The sequence below is a fragment of the Hypomesus nipponensis genome, chromosome 20 (assembly GCF_054491055.1).
Source record: "Hypomesus nipponensis isolate SF chromosome 20, ASM5449105v1, whole genome shotgun sequence".
NCBI lineage: Eukaryota > Metazoa > Chordata > Actinopteri > Osmeriformes > Osmeridae > Hypomesus > Hypomesus nipponensis.
Genome location: NC_140380.1, coordinates 9755001 through 9776114, shown reverse-complemented (window position 1 = coordinate 9776114; position 21114 = coordinate 9755001). Strand labels below are relative to the sequence as shown.

The window sequence follows — 21114 nt, the reverse complement described above, 5'->3', positions numbered from 1 at the left end:
TATGAAAGTCTACATCACAGGTCATTGAACATGAGAGCCGAGACTTAAATGTCTGGAGCTTTTTCAATGAGAGGCAATATATTTACGTCTTATTACTCTGTGTTGGTTATAAAGGCATTATATACAGTAGACCGACTAGCTATCTTGCGAAAAGACAACATTGCATTGATTCGGAATGGGAAGATAAGTATGTTTGTATGTATGGTCTACATTTGCTTTTGGATCAACGAATGACATGAAATATAATTGATTATAAATGGTGGGCTAAGTGTCTCCCGAAAGTTACAAAAGCCTCGTTACATTTCAGAATCTCTACACTGTAATTCGTTGTTGTTATTCGGTAGCAGACAGTAGCCTAAAGAATTTAGGAGGAAACCCTTTGTATTTAATCTGTTGGTCATACATATTCAGGATGACCGGAGAAGGGAGCCCTATTGGTATTCTCTTCTCAGTCTTCCGGGACCAGATTCCTCTCATTTCAAATTATATGATCTAACAGAGGAATCTCATTTAATAATTATAGGCTTGCACGGTGTGTTTCAAAAATACACAGATCACTTAGGTTTTACATTTTTGCAGGTTAACTTTTAAGTTATGAGTCTGGATATTTGCTTTCAGGCCATCGGGCCTAGCCTATTATCCTTCACTTGCATTTTTATAATGAAGCGGGATTCGTTGTGACCTTCACACCTAAAACTTTAAAACTAATTCATGTTTAATATTTCCAATAAAAACTTAATTATGGTGGCGCTCCTGTGAGACTCGCGATTCCCTTTCAGGAGGCAAGAAGACAGCAACGCGGAAGCGGAGTTATTAAATTCGTGAACTGGTGGCTGCAACTGTGAATGACATGGCACGATGCTGAAGATCCGTAGACACCCATTAAAGCTCATAATTTAAGCGTTTGATCAGCCGACTGGCCCGCCCTCGACGTTCATTAGGCTGTATAAGCTATACAATGTTCCTAATTACGTTGCCATGTTTTAATTACTGTCGAATATGCATATTTTCTTCGGGCTTCGTGCTCGGGAGAGATCAAATTATGCGTATTCGTTTTTTATGTTTATCCCAACTTATTGTAACCAGAGGCTTGGCAAATGCTACAAAGATATTCCCTTGTTCACCTTGTCAACATCAATTTAATCGCCGCGCAGTCTCACCTTCATTCCTCCTTATCTTTTCTGAGCACTTTATCAAGCCGCTCTAATGAATCCTATGATTCATTCTCTGCCTCTCTGCAACCTTGTCATTGTGGTTTACCTCCCAGGGAACACACGCGCCGTTCCCTGGGTTTTCTTGGCGCAGCTGTGGTAGTGTATACATCCATTTTCCTTTTCTTTTTGTGTGTTAGCCTCCCTAAATGTATGCCCCTCAGACGAGCCGAGGGTCGGTTTTATATATTAACGTGCTGATAAATATTGCATCGTCGGAATTGAACACTTCCAATGGTCTCTATGTTTGTGTGTTTGTGTGGGTGCGCGTGTGATCTGATCCGGTCGTCAGACTGAGGCGGAAGGGTGGTTGGCTGGTTAGTAAACTTGTTTACCCGCATGCAACGCGAGGAATACGCTCTAAACAGGGGCCGTCCTTCCCTCAAGGAAGATGAATAGCCGCCTAAAAGACTCCGAACCATGGCCGCCCTCCCTCCCTGCGGTCCGGTTCGGTTCGAGTTTTAGCCTTGCTGTCAGCATTGCTTTAACTGCACCAAGTGTCTGCAGTGTTTTCGCAAGGAGAAAGGAAGCCATAGTAATGTAACTGTGGGATGAATCTCCAAGGCCTCAGCGTTGCACTCAAGACTCGGGCTTCATTAAAATTTCATAGCCAGCGCTTGGCCAAGGTCTATTTATGAAAATGCGCTTTCCGCTTCATGGAAAAGTCAGAAAGGAACCACACGGAGAGAGAGAGAGATAGAGAGAGAGAGAGAGAGAGAGAGAGAGAGAGAGAGAGAGAGAGAGAGAGAGAGAGAGAGAGAGAGAGAGAGAGAGCAATGGAAATATAAAGTGTGTGGAATGATTATACGGTCCTAAAGCTTATATACACAGCAAATATTTCATGGTGCAGTCTTAGCATTTAAAGGTATTGTTAAATGCAATCACAAGACCCGGGGCTTATTGCCATCTTATTGTCTGTGGTCTATGTTTTTAGTGAATACCTAACGGTTAAGCCTTCGAGTAAATAGGACTGTAGCCAATAACCTCATCTGCTGAACACATCATGCAGGTCTAACCCGTGTTCTGTTATTCTTATAAACAATTCAAATTAATTAATTAGGTTTTGAGATGGGCGGGAGATTTCATTCACATTGTTGTAAAGTTCTACTTCTCGACCATTGCGTGTCTGTTGCATAGGTTGCCTTACTTACACCAAGATCCATAAATACAGGATTATAAACTGAAATACTGTTCGGCTGTGAACACATGGGACACAGCTCGTGATGTAACTTGCGTTCTAACGTACACAGGTTACCGTAAGTAGGGTGCGTGTGTGTGCCCTTTCCAAACATTAGCTGACTAAAGTTTTCAGAGTGTGTTGACATCAGCCAGCCGGTTCGAGCAGAAGCAATCTGATTTGCGTAGCTAAGGCCTTGTTTGGATTCAACAGGAAAACACAGAAGACACAATAAAACCTTGCGCCGGTTAATTATTTAAATGAAACAATTAGGACAGCATGCCATGGGACCCTGGTTTATTCACTCATCTAGACTTGGCAGAGCTGCTGAGGGAGGGCAGGTTGGAAGTGAACTGGACCAAACCGCGACTTGTTAAGAAGCCAATGCTGATACAGGCTATTTGCAAAAATATTTAACCAGTAGTAGCCTACTGTTATGCAGTGCACAGTGCGTTAAAACAAATAGGCTACTTTATCAATTATATAGCTTTAATGTGACATTTTGCATGAGGAATGTTATAAATATGATGTGTTTTGTTTAAAAACGTGTACACTTGCTAAATAGTGGTGATGGATAGCTTACTGTTGTAACAAAAACTGCTGTAGTGTAACATAAATAGCTTTCCCTGCATTTCAACAACAGTTAAAACTCAATACAACGCTAACCTTGATTATACATGTTTAAATATCTATAATTTATAGTCTCTACGCATGAATTGGAGTACGATTTAAATCTTTGATGAAGCTATGTACTACATTCTTTGTTAGCCAACATACCAGCACATTACTTTTAGATAGGCAACAATATATGTTCTATTTTGACGACACTGGCGATGGAGGACGTGTTTTGGTCGTGAATTGTGTCAATAATCCGTTTATTATAATTTTATTATCACCAAGTGGACACATTTTACATTAGGTTACATTTACGACCTTGTAACAACTGTTTGTTTTGATTGAGACTGCATACAATTAACGAATGTCATGCAATGATGATGTATTATGGTGTAGAGGTTTAATTTGACTTTTTCTTCTGCCTGTTATTTAGCATAGGTTTCTGTTATTTCCGCCATTTCCATTTGAGGCCTTCTGTTGGTTTAAAAAGTGTGGTAATATGACCCCCATTCTCGTGCCCCTTTCAGAGTTAAAACGGTTGTATTGAGCCGCTCCAAAGGGAGACGACCGGGGCGCGTGTTGTACAACAGAGCCGGTCCGTCGCTCAGCCCTGGATATCTTCTTCTTAACAAACACATACAAAAATCAATAGTATCATAACAGTTGATATTTATTATTCATTAATAACGAGTTTTACAGGCCTGAAACCACCTGCTGAACACGAGGGAGAGCGCGAGAAGCCCTGACATTTCCAGGACTGACAACTTCTGTCAGTCGGTCTCTCTGTAGGCTCTCCAGCCTGTCTCGCGAAAATCACACATTTCTGTCTGAATTTGCCAAACTTATCAGACTTCAGTTGCAGATCTAGTCATGTCTGAGGACACGAGTATAGCAACGTCAAATTCTAAAGCTGTCTTAAAGCATAGAATGACTAATTATCTAAAAATAATCATAGACTAATGACGAATACAAAGTTGTCCATGGACGCATTTTAGCTTCGTTTGAAAATCGAAATGGATATTTTGACACAGGGTACACAAGTTAATGCAGGGTTTAAGTTGACCCTGATTGCGTTAAAATTGTAAAATTGTTTTCTTCTCCAGAAAAAGTAATGTATAGCCAGTTAAAGCAAACATAAATGTATCCTAAATCAATAATCACATATAAAGAGTAGTTTGCTGATTTGGTCACTGGCACAACTAACTCCATCCGCCAAAACTCGGGAACGTCTGGAAACGGTCCCAGCAGCCTTTCCTCCAGCAGGCCTACCGAACCTGAACCCGCCACCCCGCGAGCTCTCTCATTTCAAAGGGACAGCTGTTCCTCTCGTGGCCCCATTCTCCACACCAACAACAGATGACGACTAAGACTGCTGACAGGCTATTGGCCTCAATGAAAAGATAGCGGAAAATGAGGTAAAACGTGCATGGTTTATTTCAGATTCTGTCGCTTACACAGAAACATTTAAGCACACTTTCACAAATGAAATATACGTTAAATTTCAAATAAATTAAGTTCAAATAAATAGGTAAAATAAAGCAAACATAGTGAATGGGTGAAAATGTATAAATAAGACAACAATTCCTTATCTTCTGAATATCTACAAAGTGCACATAACTCTGGGAATTGTCAATATGTCCTATAATAATAATGAAATAATAATAAAAACCATAATTTAAATAATAGAACAAAAAAAATTCGCTTACACGCTAGGAGACAAAATGGAGATTTAACAACATAATTGTTCTAAATAATTTGATTGTCAAAGCATCGTTGCAGTGAAATTTGCACAGACATACATGTTTTACACATCGGTGAGTCATCTAATTCAACCATGAATTCGTGAACAAACGAAAAACGAATAAACCTATCGGTCTGTTTGTGTTTTTATACAGATATCAAGTCCAAAAACGACAATGACGTGTGCCAATACTAGCGTAATGAGGTAGACACAGAACAGCACTGTGTAATGTCCGTGCGTGTGCACGTGCGTTCGTCTGCTGTGTGTGTTTTTTTCTTTCTTATTGCAATGCATTCAGATGGGATTTTTACAGTAACTATAAACGCACAGATCACGCCCTACGAGTAAACCATGCAATGGATTACAGTTACGCCCCTCGTGTTATTGAGAGGCTTGTCTCTGAGACACATAAAATGACATTACGCCCGAGGCATCCGTACTCAAATAGCAGTTGATTTTCAAAAAAAGAAAATAAATAAGAAAAAAGGGTAAACAAATGCTATGCCGTCGTCACACGTGGTGCAATGTTGTATTCACAAATATTTACAATGATGAATATAAAAAAGTTATTTTGACTTCCGAGAATAATAACAATTAGGCCAGTCATTCGATTTCCGTCATTTTGTACAATAATTGCCATTGATGATGGGGTTAAGATCGTTTCCGTCACGATAGAGAGTTTATTGTAGGCCTAGTTGTCGATATGTTGAATATTGAGCGTCAGATGTTGCACCTATCGCCTAGGGAGAAATTCGATTTTCTTCTTTTCTCCCACAAGTCAAAAGAGCGAGATGCGCGTGTAGATCAACAGCTACGATAGTGCACAGTATCGTCTAGGATTAGTCTCTTTGATTGCGAAGTTCTGCTCTTTGTCTTTGGCCTAGTGGGCCGCAGAGAATTTCATTCTTTTCTGCTTTTGCCTCTGATTGCAAAACCACACCCTAACCACATTCTTTTTCAGGTCCAGTTTCTCAGCTATCGCTGCGATCTTTTCTGACGAAGGTCTTGGTTGAACTGCAAAGTATGCCTCCAAAGAGCGCTTCTCCGGCGCGGCGATGGAAGTACGTTTTCTTTTTTTGTCTCCTCCGTTAAAAATCTCTGGTTTGGTCATCTTCTCGCGCTGCGCCCGCTCCGCTTCCTCCAACCACGCCTCGAGGATGGGCTTCAGGGCCACCATGTTATTGTGTGACAGGGTGAGGGACTCGAACCGACAAATGGTGCTCTGGCTGAGACAACCAACCCCGGGGATTTTCAGGTTGGCCAACGCCGACCCCACGTCCGCCTGTGTCACTCCAAGCTTGATCCTTCTCTGCTTGAACCGCTCGGCAAACGACTCGAGCTCCCGAGGGTCGGGCTCCGAATCCCCGCCACCGACAAGCGAATTATGCGAACCCAGGGCGTGGGGGTGCATGTTCATGGTCTGCGGGTGGTGGTGGTGGTGCTGCATGTGGTTGATGGCTGACATGTGGGCGTGTGGATGAGAAGCCGTGGAGCAGACGTCGGATCCGGCCATACCTCCCAGGGAGAGCCCGGGGGTGAGGTGATCCAGTAGATCCCCCTCGAGGCCCTGCGACGGCTGGTGGTGAGGGTGGTGGTGGTGCGAGGCGAGCACGGAGGGGTGGTGCAAGTGCCCAGAGGACGAGGTGGGTGTGCAGGTCATGCTGGTCATGGTGGTCATGGTGTGGTAGGTCGCGTCTGGCTTGAAAGGGTGACTCTTCTGAGCGATGTCCACCGCCGCCAGCGCTTCCGCCCTCTGCAGTAAAGTTTCATCGAACCCGGCGAAGATATTGCCCTGTAGCTGAGGCAAATGGAAGGCAGGGAGATCATTAACGAGGATGTCCAAATAATAATAAGGATATATCAACGAGTTTACGCTTCAAAGTTTACTTTTTGTTTTAAAGTTTTTTGAGGGAAATGTTTTGCAGGTCAAAAATAGCATGATCCACATTTGGAAAGCCTTCTTATCCGTAACGCACGAAGTTATTTCTACGAATACAACAACAAAATGTATACCTCTAAACTGAAATCATGTCTAAAAGGATAAACTTTTTGGGGCAATATTTAATGTTGCCTATACTGAAGAGACTTATTAATTCACCAAGACAGGCCTCATTATTCTCAAACGTTTCAGTTATTCGTTAAGATTTAATGTTCCATATCTATAATGTATTTCCAACATGTCCATGGATGTGACATGAGACGAAGTATGAGATGACTTATGACAATATGAAGTAGGAACTGTAACAATTTTATCGTTCATTTCTAAATCCCCCAAACTTTCAATATCGTCCACTTTTCAATCACACACCTCTTCCACAAACAACTTAGATTGAATTAAAAGGTTCTTACATGATTTCTGTAACTTACCGACGGCGTTGGTAGGCAAGCTCTCCGTATGGCGTCCGAACTCGAATGCAGAGGCGTGTATTTCGGCTCGTGCAGTATCGGATGCATACTGAACGGTTGTTTGCTATTCATTGACATCATTATTGCAGAAGTTAGAGAGGGTGGTTTTCCGTCTTCTTCGTTTGGATCCGTTTTGGTCCGTCTGGAAATAGAGCGTCTCAGAACCAAAATGTATGTTTAATGTCGTGGTTTAAGATTGTGGCGTTCACGACGACAGGTAGAAACCTCCTGTCTCCCGGTAAGCCTCTCTCTGGAAGGACTGTGGTTATGGGCTGTAAAAGGCTGTAGTTCGGTTGATACCTTGCAGGCACCTAAAATATAAAGCTCCCCCGTAGGCTCCGCCCCTCTGGCTGGTCGTCACGCCCATCTCCATTGTCTGCCAATGTCGTTGGGAACTGAACTCGTAGCCACGCCTCACTTCATTTCTTCCTCTTCGCTGGAGAGATTGCGCTGTCCAATCGCTACATCACAGAATGCATTTGAGTACTTTTTAAAGCAATTTCCTTTTGTTTTTCTTAATGGTACATTGCGGTGTTTTTTTTAGTAGAAGTTTATTATTTCGACATCTAACGAAATAGTATAACATCTTAAACTTTATTAACAATACACTAATTAATAGCTCTAAAATAAAATAAAAATGCATTTGAATACAAACAATACAGTGCATGATAAACAATGAACAAAACAAAATGTAATAAAAAAAAATACACATATTCCAAGACGATACCTCATGACATCCTGGACTGTTCACAGGTGGATAACATTCAGGCAAACTGTTTAGGAAGTCCAATTATTAATTGATGGAATACCACACAAGTAGCATCCCTGAAACTGTTCACTTTCCTTTCGCAATTAATACATAAATTAATCATAGCTCATTTACTTTGTGGCCCTAGCCCACGGTATGGATCCTGGGTATGAATGTAAGCATCCCAGGCTGGTGAGGACGGACACCAAAGCACACAGACAATGAAATATTTAAAGTTGAACCACAGTTCAATGCAGCAAGCGCTGTCAATCAAAAGGATTTCTGGTCGGCGATTAGGGGAGAAACCCTGGAGCCATGGTGGGTCCCTCAGCACCAGGATCCCCAACCCCAGCCCTAGCCTCACACTAAACCCCCTCAGCCCCAGCCCCCGGGCCCCACATCTCCCCCTCAGCCCCAATCTCACCCCAAGCCTCTGCCCTAGCCCTAGCCTCAGTTCCAGCCTCAGCTTCACCTCCCCAGCCCCTGCCCCTGCCCTCCTGTCCGCCATCCTCTCAATCCTCCAGTCCCCCAGCCCCCCAGCCTTCCACTCCCCATGTGGAGTGTGAGTCCCCAGGGCAGCCCCATCATCACAGAGCCGGGGGCCCTTTCTACTGACATGTCCTCCTCCTCCGACGAGTCAATGATGAAGGCACAGAGCCACCTGAGGGACCCAGCCAGGCTGGAAACAGGGAGGTGTGGGGAGGAGAGAGACACGGAGACATAAAGACATAGAGAGATCGAGAAATGGAGAGATCGAGAAATGGAGAGATCGAGAGGTGGAGAGAGAGAACTTTACGTAACATTTTTTTCGTCTTTTTTTGCTTTGTTTTTACTTTAGAATGACATACATCCAAGAACTGTGTGTATGCATGGTCACTGATTTGCATGGTATGTGTGTGCTTGGTTTAGTGTGTGTGTGTGTGGTTTAGGATGTGTGTGTGTGTGTGGTTTAGGATGTGTGTGTGGTCAGAAAGAGAGCCGTAGAGAGAGGGAGCTGTGAAACTCCAGCCTGGTCATGGAGCGGACGCCCCACAATGGGGCGAGGGAGTGTGGGATGACGGGGCCTCTGTAACCCTAGCAGGGTCTGGGCAGGCTGGGGGAGCAGCCAGCCTTTGTCCTCCCTCCTCCCCTCCCGGCCTGGCTCTCCAGCGGGTCCGCGGCACCCTCTCATCAAATATACATCAGCCTCTCCTGCTGGGTGGTTCTCTGGGACGCAGAGGGCACCAGGAGCACAGTGGCATGGACACAGGGGGGGCTGGGGGGCGGTGGGGGATAGAGAGGGGGGTGGAGGGAGGGAGGGTGGGTGGGCCTAGAGGTAGGGGTGGAGATGGGGGTGGGGTGGGAGCGATGCTGAAAAGGGGGTGCAGGGAAGTAGGGGAGATTAAGGCAGGCAGGCATAGAGAAAGGTGGAGAGATGAAAGGGGGAGAGAGCAGAGGGGGGGGGGGGGGGGTGGAGACTGAGGGGGTGGGTGATTGAGGGAGGGGGGACTGAGGAAGGGGGAGGAGATAATTTTTAGGGTGAGTGAAGGGAGGGTAGATGGCAGCTGGAGCCAGGCAGACAGGTGGAGGCAGGTGGAGGCAGGCAGACAGGTGGAGGCAGGTGGAGGCAAGCAGACAGGTGGAGTCAGGCAGACAGGTGGAGGCAGACAGGTGGAGGCAGGCAGGTGGAGGCAGGCAGGCAGGCAGGCAGGTGGAGGCAGGCAGGCAGGTGGAGGCAGGTTGAGGCAGGCAGACAGGTGGAGGCAGGTGGAGGCAAGCAGACAGGTGGAGGCAGACAGGTGGAGGCAGACAGGTGGAGGCAGGCAGGCAGGCAGGTGGAGGCAAGTGGAGGCAGGTGGAGGCAGGTGGAGGCAGACAGGTGGAGGCAGGTGGAGGTAGGTGGAGGCAGGTGGAGGCAGGCAAACAGGTGGAGGCAGGTGGAGGCAGGTGGAGGCGGTACTGAGAGAGAGAGAAACAGAGGGAGAGAGAGGGAGAGATGGAGAGAGACAGAGAGAGAGATATGTGTTCCGTTTGCTGTGGTCCTGGTCTTGACTAATTTCCTGTGTTTAAGCATGTAAATGAAAGGCCAGAGTGATTCATAACGGATTCAGTTAACTTGAGCTCTTTCTTTCTTGCCACTGTCATCCATCCTTCCATTTTGACCTCAATTCTTCCTTCTTCTCTATCCTTCTCTCCCTCTCCATCCTTCTCTACCTTCCTTAATACCTCTCTCCCTTCATTCCTCCATGTACTTTGTACTATACAATGGGTACTTTCTCTCTTTATCCCTCTATTAGCCTGTCCCGTTCTCCTTCTCTCCCTCTCTCTCTCCCTCTCTCCATTTCTCCCTCTCTCGCTCCCTCTCTTACTCCATACCTTTCTCCCTGTCTCCCACCATCGCTTATAGTAGTTTGTCTCCCCCCCCTTCCCTCCCATGAGTGTTTCACTTTGTCATAGTTGTTTTGTGATGGGTTTAAGTGTGCTATGTGTGAGTGTATGGAAGGGGTGTGTTCGGAGGGGGGGGGGGGGGTAGGGGGGGGGGGGGGGTGGTTGAAGGGGGGGGTGGGTGGTTGAAGGGGGGGGGGGGTGGGGTGGGTGGTTGGAGTCCGGCAAAGCTTTCAGCAGAGAGAGACACATCCAGGAAGACATCTCCACAAGAGCCCGTTTCTGCTACGCTGAGCAAATGGACAAACTCAGGAAGAGTTCCTCACACACACACACACACACACACACACACACACACACACACACACACACACACACACACACACACACACACACACACACACACACGTGTTCTTCTCTGTCTCTTGTCCCCCCCCCCCTCCCCCTCTCCCCTCCCATCTTTCCCCTTTTCATACTATTCTCCAGCAGGCTGAATTATTGATAGAGTGTAAAATCTAACGTCCTCGGCCGTGCCCGTTCACCAGATCGGCGTGCCGGCCGTCCGGACTGTCCGACCACCGAGCCAGGACGGTGTCTCACCGCACGCTTTCATGTAATTGCCTTTAGGGTTCCTGGTTAATATTTCATCGACTGCCAGCACAAATTAACGATACAAAGCTGGAAAGTGTGTCTTTGGCGTGGCGGAGTAGAAGGCGGGTGGCGGGGGGGAGGAGAGGAGGGGGGGGTGGTTAGAGAGAGTAGAGAGAGGGAAACATGCTCTTGTGCTCCGCTCTGCCGGTGGGACAACGGGGCGTCGGAGCGCACATGGAAGGTGTGTGTGTGTGTGTGGGGGGGGGGGTGTAGATAGGTGCCAGCCCGTTCAGGAAGCGGTGCGTGCCAGGGAGGAGGAGAGGAAGGGAGAGGAGAGGGGAGAGGTGGGAGGAGAGGAAGGGAGAGGAGAGGGGAGAGGTGAGGTGGAAGGAGAGGAAGGGAGAGGAGAGGGGAGAGGTGGGAGGAGAGGAAGGGAGAGGAGAGGGGAGAGGTGAGGTGGGAGGAGAGGAAGGGAGAGGAGAGGGGAGAGGTGGGAGGAGAGGAAGGGAGAGGAGAGGGGAGAGGTGGGAGGAGAGGAAGGCAGAGGAGAGGGGAAAGGGAGGAAGGGAGAGGAGACCCAGACGAGCGCGTTGCAGCGCTGCGGTCGTAGCCGAAGTGATCGTTGGGTTCGGGACGGGGAAGGGGGGCGCAGGTAGGGGAGATGGGTGGTGTAGGTAGGGGGGGAGGGGGGCAGGTAGGGGAGAAGGGGGGGGTTGGTAGGGGGGAAGGGGGGCAAGTAGGGGAGAGGGGGGGCGTAGGTAGGGGGGAAGGGGGGCAGGTAGGGGAGAAGGGGGGAGTTGATAGGGGGGAAGGGAGGCAAGTAGGGGAGAAGGGCGGCGTAGGTAGGGGGGAAGGGGGGCAGGTAGGGGAGAAGGGGGCCGTAGGCAGGGGGGAAGGGGGGTATATGAATCCCCTCCGCTCCATCCAAGAAGTAGTTATTGCCGGGGGAACAGAGTGGTAACAGGAAAATATCATCACCGCACAGGTTAGCAGGAGGTGGGTCGGGGGGGGGGGGGAGAGGGGAGAGGAGAGGGGTGAGGAAGGAGGGAGGGGGGAGGGAGCTGAAATATGTATGAGGTCTGATCTGTGCGTCGACCTGGCCAGGGTGGATAGTATTGCCGCTGTGTTTAACACACGGCCATGTTGGAAACCACTGGAGAGGTGGGGAAGGCCTTCAGGGGCTCCCTGGACTCGAGTGTGTGTGTGTGTGTGTGTTTGTGAGATAGATAGAGAGAGAGAAAGAGAGAGAGAGAGAGAGAGAGAGAGAGAGAGAGAGAGAGAGAGAGAGAGAGAGAGAGAGAGAGAGAGAGTGTGCATCTTCTCCATTAGGCCCTCTCTCAGAGAGAGTAGTACAGGTCTGTAGACTGAAGTAGCGTACATCTCCAGACGAAGAACTTAATACAAACTCTCTCTTAATGGGTGCTTGACGTCCTCGGAACATTCTAGAAGCTTCAGAACGCCTAAAAGCTCCAAGGTTGATGCGCTCGCTTCCCGCTCAACTCTGGTCACACACCTTATTGGAAACCACGCCCCCCGGCCCTCCTCTTTCTACCTTCCTCACCTACATCCTCCTGTCCTGCCTCTAAACCCCCCCCCCCCCCATGTCCCTGACTGTCTTCTGAGCGTGCTCAGTGGCGCGCTGACAGGGGGCTGTGATGTGATTTGCTGGAGACGCAAGAGTGTGGTAGGGTTGTTTGTTTACGTCGGGGGGGGGGGGGGGGGGGCCGCGAGGCTTCAGCTCTCCTCCACTCTGAGCCAGGGGAGAGGGCAGTTTGTTTTGCGCTACGTTGCCCATTCCTTCAGAGCAGAAAGGTGGGAACAAGCGAGGATGTCTTGGCCCCTTGACTTTACTTTGTCTTGCCAGCTGCTTTTTTCTCTCTCTCTCTCTCTCTCTCTCTCTCCTTCTCTCACCACTTCACTCTCTCTGCTTGCTTGGTTCTGCGAGGACTAACCTGCACCTATGTCATCGAGAGAGAGAGAGAGAGAGAGAGAGAGAGAGAGAGAGAGAGAGAGAGAGAGAGAGAAAGAGTGAAAGAGCGAGAGAGAATCAGGAAGAGAGATACAAAAAGAGAGGGAGAGAGAGAAATATGGAGAGAGCAAAAGGGAGGGGGGGGGTGGTCTACTGGATCAATAGATTAACTGAGTGCTCATTAATTATGCATCCAAGCCCTACAGCACTTGGGCATAAAGAGAATGCTGGAGGATTGACGTGTAAAAGCTTTAAAGTATAGGCCTGTTTACTTGTTTAGGAGAGCGCAGGGCGCCCCTCTCCTGTCGTGCCGGGCCGGGCACCGCTCTGACTCCAGGACCCCCACGGAGGAGGTCCGCGGAGGGGGGCCCGGGGGCTGGCCAGGGGATGGGCGGGGAGACAGGAGGGGTGAGAGGACGTTATCATGTAAACTGACTTGGAGAGAAAGAGGGAGAGAGAAGGGTGGAGAGAGGTCTCTCTCTGGTGTCTCTCTCTGTAACGTTTCTCTACTTCCTCCTCCGACGCGTCCAACACTCTGAGAAGTTCCAACGACGGTCTCTCTCCTCTCGTCTCTCTCACGTCTCTCATTTACATACAATGTGCATAAACGCTTTCATTTGTGAGTTTGACAAGAATAGAGAGCAGTCGAACAAAGGAAAAACAAATAAACAAGCAGATTGATGTACGGATAAAAAAAAAAGGAAGAAAGGAAAAAGAGAGGGAGAGCAACGAAATGCAAATGTAGAATCGTTGTTCTTCCCTCTCTGGTGTCTTGCTCTAGAGAGATGCGAGGAACCTGTTTCTCTGAAGACCTCACACACACACACACGCACAGACCCTGGGGTCTCCGATGGCTCATGTCAAAGCTACAGAGGATACAGACAGACAGCTTTGTTTTATTAGACTTCCAACAAGAGGAGCTACAAGACAACATGGCAATAACACAAGTCAGACGCCATCCTGAGGAGACGGAGGAGGAGGGAAGGAGGGATGGAGGGAAGGAGGGATGGAGGGATGAAGGGATGGAGGGATGGAGACAGAAAAACAGGATAGGAGCCCTGCTCTGGTTTGTCGCTTTTCTCTCTTCTTCTCCTTAACTTCTGGTCTTCTTTATTTATTGAAATATTAATGGTCTTGCTAGAGGCCATTTGTGTGGATTTCAGATCAGTTGCTGAGGGGGGTGGGGTAGGGGGGTGGGGGGGTGGGGAGGGTCATTGATTTGCCGTATTGTTGGATGATCAGTGCAATTATCATGATGCCGGGGTGAGTTAGGGGGGGGGTAGTTTGGGGGGGGGGTGAGTGTATGCTGGGGGGGCAAGGCTGGTTGTTTTCAATCAAACTCCCTTCCTGTGGGGTACAGACACACACACACACACATAAACACACATACTTGCATGCTCACACACACAGAATTCCGTACCTCTTTCTCTCCTCTCTGTGTGTTTGTCTCGCAGGTCTTGGTTTGATACCAGCACTGTCTTCAAAGGACCCCTAGACCCCTAGGTTTTGGTTTGTATTGTGCCTCTGTGTGTGTTTGTGTGTGTGTTTGTGTGTGAGTGTGTGTTTTCACCCTAATGATGTAGCTAATGAGAGGATGGAGAATAAAGCTTGTCAGCTTCAGATATTATCCTCAGACATCTCAAGTTCACTCCAGGATCTGGGCCGTGTGTCTTTGTGTGTGTGTGTGTGTGTGTGTGTTTTTGTCTGTGTGTCTGTCGGTCTGTTTGTGTTTGTGTGTGTTAGACCGTAAAAAGGATTTCATGTGTTCAATGATCTATAGCCACTGCATTACTGATGACATCCCTTTCTCTCATACCCCACTTTCTCTCTATCGCCCCCTTTCTCTTTCCCTCCCTCCCTCCCTCCCTCCCTCCCTCCCTCCCTCCCTCCCTCCCTCCCTCCCTCCCTCCCTCCCTCCCTCCCTCCCTCCCTCCCTCCCTCCCTCCCTCCTTCCCTCCTTCCCTCCTTCCCTCCCTCCCTCCCTCCCTCCCTCCCCCCCTACCTCCCTCCCTCCCCTCTCTCCCTCACCTCGGTCTAAGACGCCAGGTCACCTGGTCAACGGGGTCCAACAAGGACACAGCAGTGGTTTCTCTTTCTCAAACACACACACACACACACACACTCACACACACACACACACACACTCACACAAACACACAGGACCCCAGCTGGTGCCATACAGGGTGGCTTTTGTGTCTACCCACCACCCCCCCCCCCTCTCCACGGTAACAGGATTAGAGGATGGAGGCCCTGCTCCAGGGTTAGGGTCTGTGCTCCGGGGGGTCTGTGTGCACCCTGTCCTGTCTGACGGGAGCTTAGGGGGGGAGGGGGTAGAGAGAGAGAGAGAGAGAGAGAGAGAGAGAGAGAAGGGAGGAGGGGAGAGAGAGAGAGGGGAGGAGGAGGGAGAGAGAGAGGAGAGAGAGAGGGGAGAGAGAGGGGAGGAGGAGGGAGAGAGAGAGAGGAGAGAGAGAGGGGAGAGAGAGAGGGGAGGAGGGAGGAGGGGGATGGAGGAGAGGAGAGAGGGAAGGGGCCCAGGGGACCTGAGAGAGGTATCCTGTCACCCCTGCCAGCGCCAGAGCTCCCGTGAGGACCAGGAAACACTCACGTCCTCGTCACACGCCACCCTCTCTGGAGGCGTGTCTTCCTGTGCGTGCATGTGTGTGCGTGCGTGTGGGTGAGTGTCTGTGAGTCGGTGTGTACGTTTGTACGTGTGTGATGACTGCGTACGGTACATGTGTGTGTGTGTGTGTGCAGCAACTGTCCAGGGCTGTGAATCCGCTACCTGGAAGAGAGCGGTGCAAACGGGACACTGCTCTCATTACAGCAACAATGAAATAATTATGAACGGCGCGGCGAGGCTTCATCAGAGGAATATCTGCTGTATTATTCATTTAGCTGGTCCCCAGGTTCACAGAGAACACATATAAACCTGCCGTGGCCCCACGGCAGACACACTCTGCTGCAGGTCCTCCTGAGCAGAGGAGACCCTACTCTCTCTCTCTCTCTCTCTCTCTCTCTGTCTCTCTCTCTCTCTCTCTCTCTCTCTCTCTCTCTCTCTCTCTCTCTCTCTCTCTCTCTCTCTCTCTCTCTCTCTCTCTCTCTATGTCTCTCTCTCTCTCTCACTCTCTCTCTCTCTCTCTCTCTCTCTCTCTCTCTCTCTCTCTCTCTCTCTCTCACTCTCTCTCTCTCTCTCTCTCTCTCTCTCCTCTCCCCATCTCTCTCCCTCTCCTTCTCCTCTGTTTATTTTGGAAGGCCTCAGTCCTGTTAGCTTTGGCGTCAGGCATATCTAAAGACACCCCCCAGGCTCTTAGAACTGCAGCTGATGGACAGGACTTGATGCTTGTCCTGGAGGTGCAGATTCCAGGGAGCGGCTTGGTGGATGGTAGCTGGAGAGGACACACCGGATCTGGGCTGGAGAGAGCACCTTGATCCAGGCGTGGAAAGAGCTGGAGGTCTAGAGGCTGAGGCTAAGGCTAGAGCTGGGTCTGGGGCTGAGACTGGACCGGGGGCTGGCGGTCTGGAGCTGGGGCTGGACTGGGGCCTGGACCTGAGGCTTGAGATTGGCCTGGAGGCCTGGAGGCCTGGACCTGGACAGCAGAGTTGTAGCAGAAGAAGAGAAAGAGAGAGACTGTGCTGGAGACTGCTGTCACAGAGAGAGAGAGAGAGAGAGAGAGAGAGGGGGCGGAGACAGCAAAACAAAGCAGGTAAGTGAGGGCTGATGTCTGGATTGCAGGTTGTTCTATTGGCAGGCTGTTTCTCTGACAGTCTGGTCAGCTGGTTTGGGACACGTTTGCAAGCTGGCAGGTGAACACCTGCACACCTGTCTGATGGGCCATGAACCCCCCCCCCCCTCTCTCCCCCTCCCCCCCCCCCCTCTCCCCCCCCCTGATCTTAACCCTCATTATACAGCCCTGGATCCTTCAATCCCTAAACAGGGCCTCTGAGCTAATATACCCCATCTCACCTGGGTCCTCACTCTACTGCATTGTACACGCACAGCAAATCCATGAGCTTTTGAGGCTCAAACACAACCAATGCTGTATCTGATGTATCCACCTTCCTCCCTGATTGCGTTTGACGGTGCGTGTTCGAGCCCCCACCCTGAGGCGGCTGTGGGCGCGGCCCGGACTACGCCGGGTTGCCAGGTTGGGCGGGCGCAGATCCCAGGGCCTGGGAGACACTTAGCATGCCCCATCAATAATGCACGAGGTCAGCTTGGCAACGGCGTGGTCGATGCCTGGCAACCTGGGTGCGGCTCACGGAGCCTCGGTGATGGTGGGGGGGGGGGGGGGGGGGAGGGGGGAGGAGGAGGGGGAGAGAAAGGGAGGATGAGGGGAAGGATGGGGGAGGAATGGAGAAGGTGGCAGGGGGAGAAGAGGGGAGGAAAGGATGGAGGAGGGGGGAGGAGGAGGGGATAGGAGAGGGGAGGAAGGGGGAGGAGAGAGGTAGGAGTCCCACAGGTGATGAACTCCTCTTTCGGGTGTTCATTTGATATGAGCCTTCAGTGGAGGTGTGTGTGTGTGTGTGTGTGTGTGTGTAGAGCCTCCTGGATCCTAGAGCCTGTGTGGTAGGGGGCCATGAGAGAGGCTGGGGGCATGAGAGAGAGGCTGAGGGGCCATGAGAGAGAGGCTGTGGGCCATGAGAGAGAGGCTGAGGGGCATGAGAGAGAGGCTGGGGGCCATGAGAGAGAGGCTGGGGCCATGAGAGAGAGGCTGTGGGCCATGACAGAGAGGCTGGGGCCATGAGAGAAAGGCTGGGGGCATGAGAGAGAGGCTGGGGGCATGAGAGAGAGGCTGGGGCCATGAGAGAGAGGCTGGGGCCATGAGAGAGAGGCTGGGGCCATGAGAGAGAGGCTGTGGGCCATGAGAGAGAGGCTGGTTCAGGTCAGCGGTCCCTCCCATACAGCCATGGTTTCGAGCTTCAAACAGCCATAGATTTACACCTTCCCTGATTTGTCCCAGTGAATTATTAAACAATCATCGATTTATAAATTATTCAAATGCCCGAATTTTTACTTCTTTGTGTGTTTCTGGGTGGCAGGGAAGGTGATGGTGGTGGTGGTGGGGGGGGGGCATTTTTCTGGATGACTGCTGGTTTTGTATTTACAAAAAAAATCTAATTCTTTCTGTGTGTTTGTGTGTGTGTGAGAGAGAGCCTTTGTGCACTCTCTCAGTCTTTCTGCCCAGGGAGTGTGTGTGAGTGTGTGTGTGTTTTAGTCAATGTGTTGAAGCAGTGGAACAGGCCAGGATTCTCTTGTCTTCCTCCAGTAATACATGTGTAACACTTGATGGTGCTGGCAAGACCCTGGAAAGGAACACTCTGAAGCAGACTTCGGGGGCACAGGTCCACCTGCTGTTTCAGATCATGCTTGCTTTATAACATCCGCTGAGTTTGTTTGAGATCGTATCGGAAACTCCTCAATGACAAGAGACAGAGAGACGGGGGTAGATAAGGACAAGAGATTGAGAGAGAGACAAAGAGAGAGAGAGAGAGACAGAGAGAGAGAGAGACAGAGAGAGAGAGAGACAGAGAGAGAGATAATAGAGAGAAAATAGAGAGAGAGAGAGAGAGAGAGAGAGAGAGAGAGAGAGAGAGAGAGAGAGAGAGAGAGAGAAAATAGAGAGTGAGAGACAGAGAGAGAGAGACAGAGAGAGAGAGACAGAGAGAGAGAGAGAGAGAGAGAGAGAGAGAGAGAGAGAGTGAGAGAGAGAGAGAGAGAGAGAGAGAGAGAGAGAGAGAGAGAGAAGGAGAGAGACGGCAGCTAGAAAGGTTGACTGTGTGAAGTTAGTCATCTTCGGGGACTCCCCTGCCAGCCTGATGCCTCCGAGGGCCCTCATCTGTATTACATCACATCCTGTCAGGAGCCTCTGATCTAGCCGCGTTCAGGAAGAAGGGATGAGAAAACACAGGAGGAGGGATGAAGGAGAGATGAAGGAGGGATGAAGGAGGGATGAAGGAGAGATGAAGGAGGGATGAAGGAGGGATGAAGGAGAGGGGAGAGGCGGGGGGAGAGGCGGGGGGAGAGGAGAGGGGAGAGGTGGGGGGAGAGGCAGGGGGAGAGGCGGGGGGAGAGGAGAGGGGAGAGGCGGGGGGAGAGGCGGGGGGAGAGGCGGGGGGAGAGGTGCGGTACTTAGTTGCGTTCACGACCGATGCTTGTCGGATCATGTTAACGGGGAAAGAGTGTGAAATATTGCATGCAACATGAGAGGAACATTGAAGAGAGAGCACGTTTTTGTGGTAAAGCCTACTCTTGGCTTACTCCCCCCCCTCTCTCTCTCTCTCTCTCTCCTTTTTTCTCTCACTGTCCCACTCTCTTTTATTAGTTATTTCTGTCTCTCTCTCTCTCTCTCTCTCTCTCTCTCTCTCTCTCTCTCTCTCTCTCTCTCTCTCTCTCTCTCTCTCTCTCTCTCTCTCTCTCTCTCTCTGCCCCCTGGCATTAGGGCTGCCTGGGGGCATGCGAGGCAGAAGGGAGGAGGGAGGGAGGGGGGGCATTAACTGTGTGAGATACAGAGAGAGAGGGACATAGAATGAGAGAGAGACAGAGAGAGAGACAGAGAGAGATAGAGAGAGAGAGAGGAGAAGTCTGCTAAGAGCTGTCATTTAAATAAGTGTTTGCCGAGTGGGTGAATGGGATCAGGCTAGGATAGGGGGAGGAAGGGGGGGGGGGGGGAGGGTGTGAGTGTGATCGGAGGGAGACAGAGATCGGGGACGAGGGGGAGGGAGGGAGGAGCGGGGGGAGAGGGAGGGAGGGTCTCTCCTTAGTGTCTCTGTGATCCCTGTACCAGTCCACAGCTGGCAGACCAGCAGGCCTGCCTGCTGCACCATATGCTGCCTGGCCTCCTCCAATTATCCACCTAGAGCAGGCTGGGAGGCTGGGAGGGGGAGGGGGGGGAGGCTGGGAGGGAGGGGGAGGGGGGGAGGCTGGGAGGGAGGGGGAGGGGGGGAAGGGGATATGGAAGAGGCAGGGATTAGGGGGTTTGGGGGGGGGCAGGGAGGTAAGCGTGGAGGGGTGGTAGGAGAGGGGAGGTAGGAAGGGGGGCAAGGAGGCAGGGAAAAGGCAGAGGGAGGGCAGGGAGAAAGAGGGGGGAGGCAGGGGGCAGAGGGGGGTGGCAGGGGGGTGCTGTCGCTGGGGGCGGCTACTGTTTCACTGGCCTTGCTCTCACTGCTGTCACCGCATTCACTTAGCCATCCTCCCTCACACCCTCCTGTCCTCTCCCCTCTCCCCACTCTCACCCCACCCCTCCTCTCCCCCCTCTTCCCCTCTCCCTCAACCCAGCCACCCCTAACCAATTATTTGGCCCTACTGACCCCACGTTGCAAACCTATTGATTTTCATTGTGTGTATTCCTATAATGTCCTCAGTTAAGTAATTCACTGAGCCCTTGTACAAATGTCTAAATGGCAAATTAATACACTGGCTGACAGTGACCTACACCCCCATGGACTGTGTGTGTGTGTGTGTGTGTGTGAGACTGTGTGTGTGTGTGTCTGTCTGGGGAGGTAGGGGGCAGGAACAACACTCACAACTTAGTTCTCATTACATATTGATTGAGGGCGATAAACTATGTCATTAAGTTTTTTTTCTAGAATTCAGTTTCTCCTGGAATTTCAGCTACCAGTTTGAAACAGCCATGTGCCGTGTAGCCCATGAAGAGATGGTCTGAACACACAAAGGTCCAATATATACTGGGAGAGAGAGAGAGAGAGAGAGAGAGAGAGAGGAGAAGAGAGAGAGGAGGAAAGGGAGAGAGTGGTTTGTGGATTAGCACCCCCCACGCTACCCCACCTCACACAAACCTCAAGGAGGGGAGGGGAGGAAAGGATTGGAGAGGAAAGGAGAGGAGAGAAGAGGAGAGGAGAGGAGTAGAGGAGAGGAGAGGAGAGGAGAGGAGAGGAGAGGGGAGGAGAGGATTGGAGAGGAGAGGAGAGGAGGAGAGGATTGGAGAGGAGAGGAGAGGAGGGGAGGAGAGGAAAGGATTGGAGAGGAGAGGAGAGGAGAGAAGAGGAGAGGAGAGGAGAGGAGAGGAGAGGAGGAGAGGAGAGGAGAGGGGAGGAGAGGAGAGGATTGGAGAGGGGACGGGACGAGTCACATGACACCAAGACACTGCATCCTCTGAGGTCCCAACACACACACGCCTCCTGTTCCCCTGGCGACCGGTCTCTCAGGCAACAGCCCCCCCAACGACTCTGTTTACTAAACTTTCCACCTGTGAAATATTTATTAGAGGAGGGAGGCAGAGGTGTGTGTGTGTTATTGTTTGTTTGTGTGTGTGCTGCCAAAGAGGGTTAGAA

The 21114-nt window shown here is 50.4% G+C and overlaps 1 protein-coding gene across 2 annotated transcripts; it reads right to left on the bottom strand.

The window, feature by feature from the left end:
* Positions 1-5624: 5624 nt before the first annotated feature.
* Positions 5625-7231, bottom strand: pou4f4 (POU class 4 homeobox 4). Of its 2 annotated transcripts, none has more exons than XM_084683947.1 (2): positions 7112-7231; positions 5625-6542 (listed from the first exon to the last, which is right to left on the bottom strand). In XM_084683947.1, exons 1-2 carry the CDS (start codon positions 7229-7231, stop codon positions 5625-5627), a joined length of 1038 nt encoding a protein of 345 aa, XP_084540073.1. The 2 variants fall into 2 exon arrangements, with proteins under 2 accessions (XP_084540073.1, XP_084540074.1); XM_084683948.1 differs by having other exon boundaries at positions 5625-6536; positions 7112-7228.
* Positions 7232-21114: the final 13883 nt, after the last annotated feature.